The 4,376-nt window shown below is 35.1% G+C and overlaps 1 protein-coding gene across 1 annotated transcript; it reads right to left on the bottom strand.

The window, feature by feature from the left end:
- Window positions 1–1,413: 1,413 nt before the first annotated feature.
- LOC130637783 (uncharacterized) lies at window positions 1,414–2,997 on the bottom strand. The gene is made up of 3 exons (XM_057446955.1): window positions 2,787–2,997; window positions 2,517–2,695; window positions 1,414–2,432 (listed from the first exon to the last, which is right to left on the bottom strand). The coding sequence occupies exons 1-3, from the start codon at window positions 2,995–2,997 to the stop codon at window positions 1,467–1,469; spliced, it is 1,356 nt and encodes a 451-aa protein (XP_057302938.1). The 3' UTR covers window positions 1,414–1,466.
- Window positions 2,998–4,376: the final 1,379 nt, after the last annotated feature.

The following is a 4,376-nucleotide window of genomic DNA, read 5'->3' as shown; positions in this document are numbered from 1 at the left end:
TGCAAAAAAGCAAACTCTTAGATAGATAGATGGATGTGCATATTTTACATGGCTCTAGCCTCACTAATATCGAGGGATATACCCTGTCTATTATTTTCAGGAGGGGCCATGGCTTAGATGAGGAATCCTAAAGTATTTAATGCTCATTTTGAGCTACGCAGACAAAATTAGGGCCCGCGCTCTACTAGACAACTCCTGGTAAGCATCATCTCCCCAATTTGACTCACATGGTTTGGTTTAACCCATGGGCTATGGTAACATTCATTTGCACATGTTGAATTGCTGGCAAGGGAGTTCAAGCCCAGTCTCTCGCACAAAGTGCAAGAGTTATAATCACTAAGCTGCAGTGTATTAAAAGACGCGATAAAGAAATTTTTATCCTGTAATAACATCTTTATAATAATACAGAGACTGTGTGTGTGTGTGTCTGTAAAGTGGATGTGTTCATTTTCCTTTTATGTTGCCGAAAAAGCTAATATGTTAATTTTCCTGACATTACGGTGCAACGGCAATAACACTACTTTAACGTCAATATCCTATATTAAATTAATAAAGCCATTACAGTGCACCTAAAATTTTGAGGCCAAATAACTTGGAAACGAGGCGGTGAGGTCAATGATTTTTTACCACGTTGGTAACTAGTGACCAATTTGGGTAAGTTTCACAAACCTGGGTCCCCAAATCAGTTTCGGAATGGACAGGTTGATGACGTCATTAAAAAACCTTTAAACCTTAAAATATCTGCAACCATTTGTCAAAAGTACAGTGCCGATCGCGAGTAAAGCTACACATCTTTGAGAGTACGAGTGCAAATAAATGCGAGTAAAATAGTTCAGAGTGAGAGTACAATGCGAGTGCGAGTAAAATAAACGAGAGTAATCTTTTTAATAACGCGAGTACGCAATAATTAAACTACCCGCGAGTAAATCTTTAAAAAAATATATCATGTTACTCGCGAGTTATATTAAAGAAAAACATAAGACATTAATTTTAATTCACCATTTAATTTTTTTTTAATTTAGTTTATAATTAAAAAATAAATTTTTAAGTTCAACTTTTGTGTCTCTTCTTTAAATGCTTTCGCTACTTTCGTTATGTGAAATCACTTCCAGCATGTTCTTTCGCAAACACAGAGTCAGAATGATATCTAATTATAGTTATGGTGATCAATTGCCACATGCAGACTTTGCTTTCTGAATATTTTTCAACAAACATTGCTTTATAACTCAGACAACAATCTGTATAATTTTAAAATATCGCCGTAGAAACAGGACGTCACTAAGCTTGTTATCTTTTTGTTTTTGTTGGGATGTTTAAAGATCGAAGCAACAAAATAACGTGAGGGATTTTTTTTATAAAAAAAAACAGTTTAATGTTTAATGATATATTTTTTTAAAAAAATCTAAAAATAAAAAATATTTACATCTAAAAAAATATTTACAAAAAAGTTATTAACTGAAAGAGTTTTATGACTGCAACATGCATGATTTATAATTTTTCTTTGTTCTGTTGCTACGTCGTATAAATTCATCAATTGCACGTTGACAGTCCCTCCATGCACCCGGTGCAGCCATGTTGGTTGGATAAAACTTCCAACAAAAAGCTTTAACAATATCTTGTTTGTAGCCATCAATCGCAGGTTTTTTAACTCCTCGACAATTTCTTCCTACAAGCTCCTTGTGGTCAAATAATTTAGCCAGCAACAGATAGCTAAAGTTTTTGAAAGATGTCGCCCCTTGTCTCACTTCATTGGCTATCGGCCAGAATTCGGTCGGAATTTCTATAGTAGGAGCTGTGTCCACCTTGTATTTTTTTCTATTTAATCTTTCATTTATTTGAAAATCGTCATCATCAATATTCGTCCTCTGCATCGCCTTTAGTGGAGACAACCCCTGGACTGAAGGTAATGCTTCGTCACTGTCGTCGATAAAGTTTGCGGATAAGGCAATTGCATTCCCTTCCAACGCAGCTAGTCGCTTTTCTAGTCTTTCAATGATTTGTCGCATAGCAGCACAATCGCACGTGCACTGCTTTGTTTGCTCGGGATAATTCGGAAAAAGTGTTGTTCTAACGGCAGGTGTTGATTGCAGAGGTCTGGCTGGTGAAGGCGGAGAAAAAGGTAGGTCGGGAAGAATAGAAGTGGATAGTGTCGAAGTAGGTGGCGAAAATGATGGCAGTGGTTTTCCAGGTGAAACCAATAACTTTAGAAAGGAGAATGTGTTTTCAACTTCATCGTTTTGCGTCTTCGGCGTTTCTTCGGCGGTGTTTTCCACTTTATCCTTTGGCGGTTCTTCGGCGGTGTTTTCTACTTTACCATTTTGTGCCTTCCGCGGTTCTCGTAAAACATCACTAAAATCAACTTGGTAATTTAGTTGTGGGACTTTGTAATTTATTTCTACTAATGAAGGTTGTCTTTTATCAACAGCTGCACTCTAAAAAGAAGTTTATAATACATAAATTAGATAAAGAATAAAATTTCTGTGCTGATTCTTACGACAAATTTTTTATAAACTAACATCCTTTTTGACGAACTTCTTCTGAGGTTTTACTAATGTTTCGCCTGTTGTCCGTTTTTTATTGTTTTTAATGTTTTTTATTTTTTCTTCTTTTTTTTTTTCTCCGACCTCTTCGATGATAAATGTTTTCTCGTTGTTCAACCAATCTCTTTCAAACTGTGTGCAATTTGACCATTCATCTAAAAAGAAAGAAAAAAATCATTATTACTAACAGTAAAAATTTAACTTAGCCTCTGTTTTTCTTTAGGTCGTTTACAAAACTATACTTACTGTTTAGAAATAAAATTGTAGCTTTGTGATTTTGTACATTCTTTCCGCTACCCCATCGCACAAATACATTGTCGTCAACGCTCAGTAACTTTTCTTCCCTATTTACAATATCTTTAGTTTTGACAGAACCAATACATTTATCTTCATCGAAGAAGACGCATGCATATTTGTATGTTTTAACTCTTGTTTGACTGAAAAATGATGATGCCATAGTGAACTCAGATAAATGAAGACACTTAAAATGAATTCCTATCTTATCAACAAACCAAAAAGAAGGAGCACTCGAAATGGGGAAACAATTACCTGATCATGTTCGTCAAAGAATTATCAATTTAAAAAATGAAAACCTTGGTGTCACCGAAATTAAGAAAAGACTTAAAAGTGAAGGATATAATGTTGGAAGGTCAGCGATATATCGTCTTTTTCAAAAGTGGGCCAAGCATCATTCTATCGCAAATCTTCCAAGGAAACCGAAGTCACCAATAAATGTTACAAACCCCATTCTCGATTTTATCGACACCTGCATGGAGAAAAACGACGAACTCACTGCTAACAAGCTTGGACAACTTTTGCTTCAGCAATTTAATGTTAGCTTTTCTACAAGTAAAATCAAAAGATTAAGACGTGGTCTCGGTTGGTACTCCACTGGGACAAAGTACTGTCAACTTGTAAGGGAAGTAAATCGTCAAAAAAGGCTTATCTTCGCTAAAAAAGTACAAGAAATGGAAGATGATTTCGGCAATGTTTTATGGACAGACGAGAGTTGCATTCAAATGGACTGGAACGGAAAGGTATCTTTTCATCGCTGGTGGGAGCCAGCAAAATTAAAAGGAAAACCAAAACATCCTTTTAAACTTAACGTTTGGGGATGCATATCAAAACGTGGCGCATCTCCAATTTTAATTTTTCACGGCATAATGGACAAAGAGTTCTACTCTGAAGAAATTTTAAAAAATACGTTGAAACCGTTTATTTCCGATGTATTTCCAGATGGGCATAGGTTTATGCAAGATAACGACCCCAAACACACCAGTTTGAAAGCGTCGCAAGTGATGCAGGAAAATCAAATAAACTGGTGGAAAACCCCGCCTGAATCACCAGACATGAACCCTATAGAAAACTTTTGGCATGAAATGAAGGAAAAAATTCGAAATGATTATAAACCGCACACGAAAGAAGAATTGGTAAATGCAATTTCGGAAATATGGTCGGCTGTGACGCCAGAAAAATGCCGAAAGTATATTTCACACTTACGCAAGGTAATTCCGAAAGTCATTGAAAGAAACGGAAAGGCATCTGGTTTTTAAAAAACTACTTTATGTAATAAAACTGAACATTCAAACTGAACGGTAAAAGTTATTTGTATATATACTTTCATTTTAACAACTAATACATTTTTTACTATACTTTTGTTGTTGTTTGTTTTTTCTCTTTTTATCCTCAATGTTTTTGATGATATTGAAACGTAGTTCTGGGCACAGACTTTTTATTAATAGGCAAAAAAAAAATTAAAAAAAAACATGTAATCTCTTACTCTCAGTTTTTTTATGCCACAATAAATTTGTTTTACTTTCTAAACAACACAGTCTT

Source organism: Hydractinia symbiolongicarpus, chromosome 1 (assembly GCF_029227915.1).
Source record: "Hydractinia symbiolongicarpus strain clone_291-10 chromosome 1, HSymV2.1, whole genome shotgun sequence".
Lineage (NCBI taxonomy): Eukaryota > Metazoa > Cnidaria > Hydrozoa > Anthoathecata > Hydractiniidae > Hydractinia > Hydractinia symbiolongicarpus.
The sequence above is the reverse complement of the archived record's forward strand: the minus strand, read 5'-3'. Positions and strand labels throughout refer to the sequence as shown.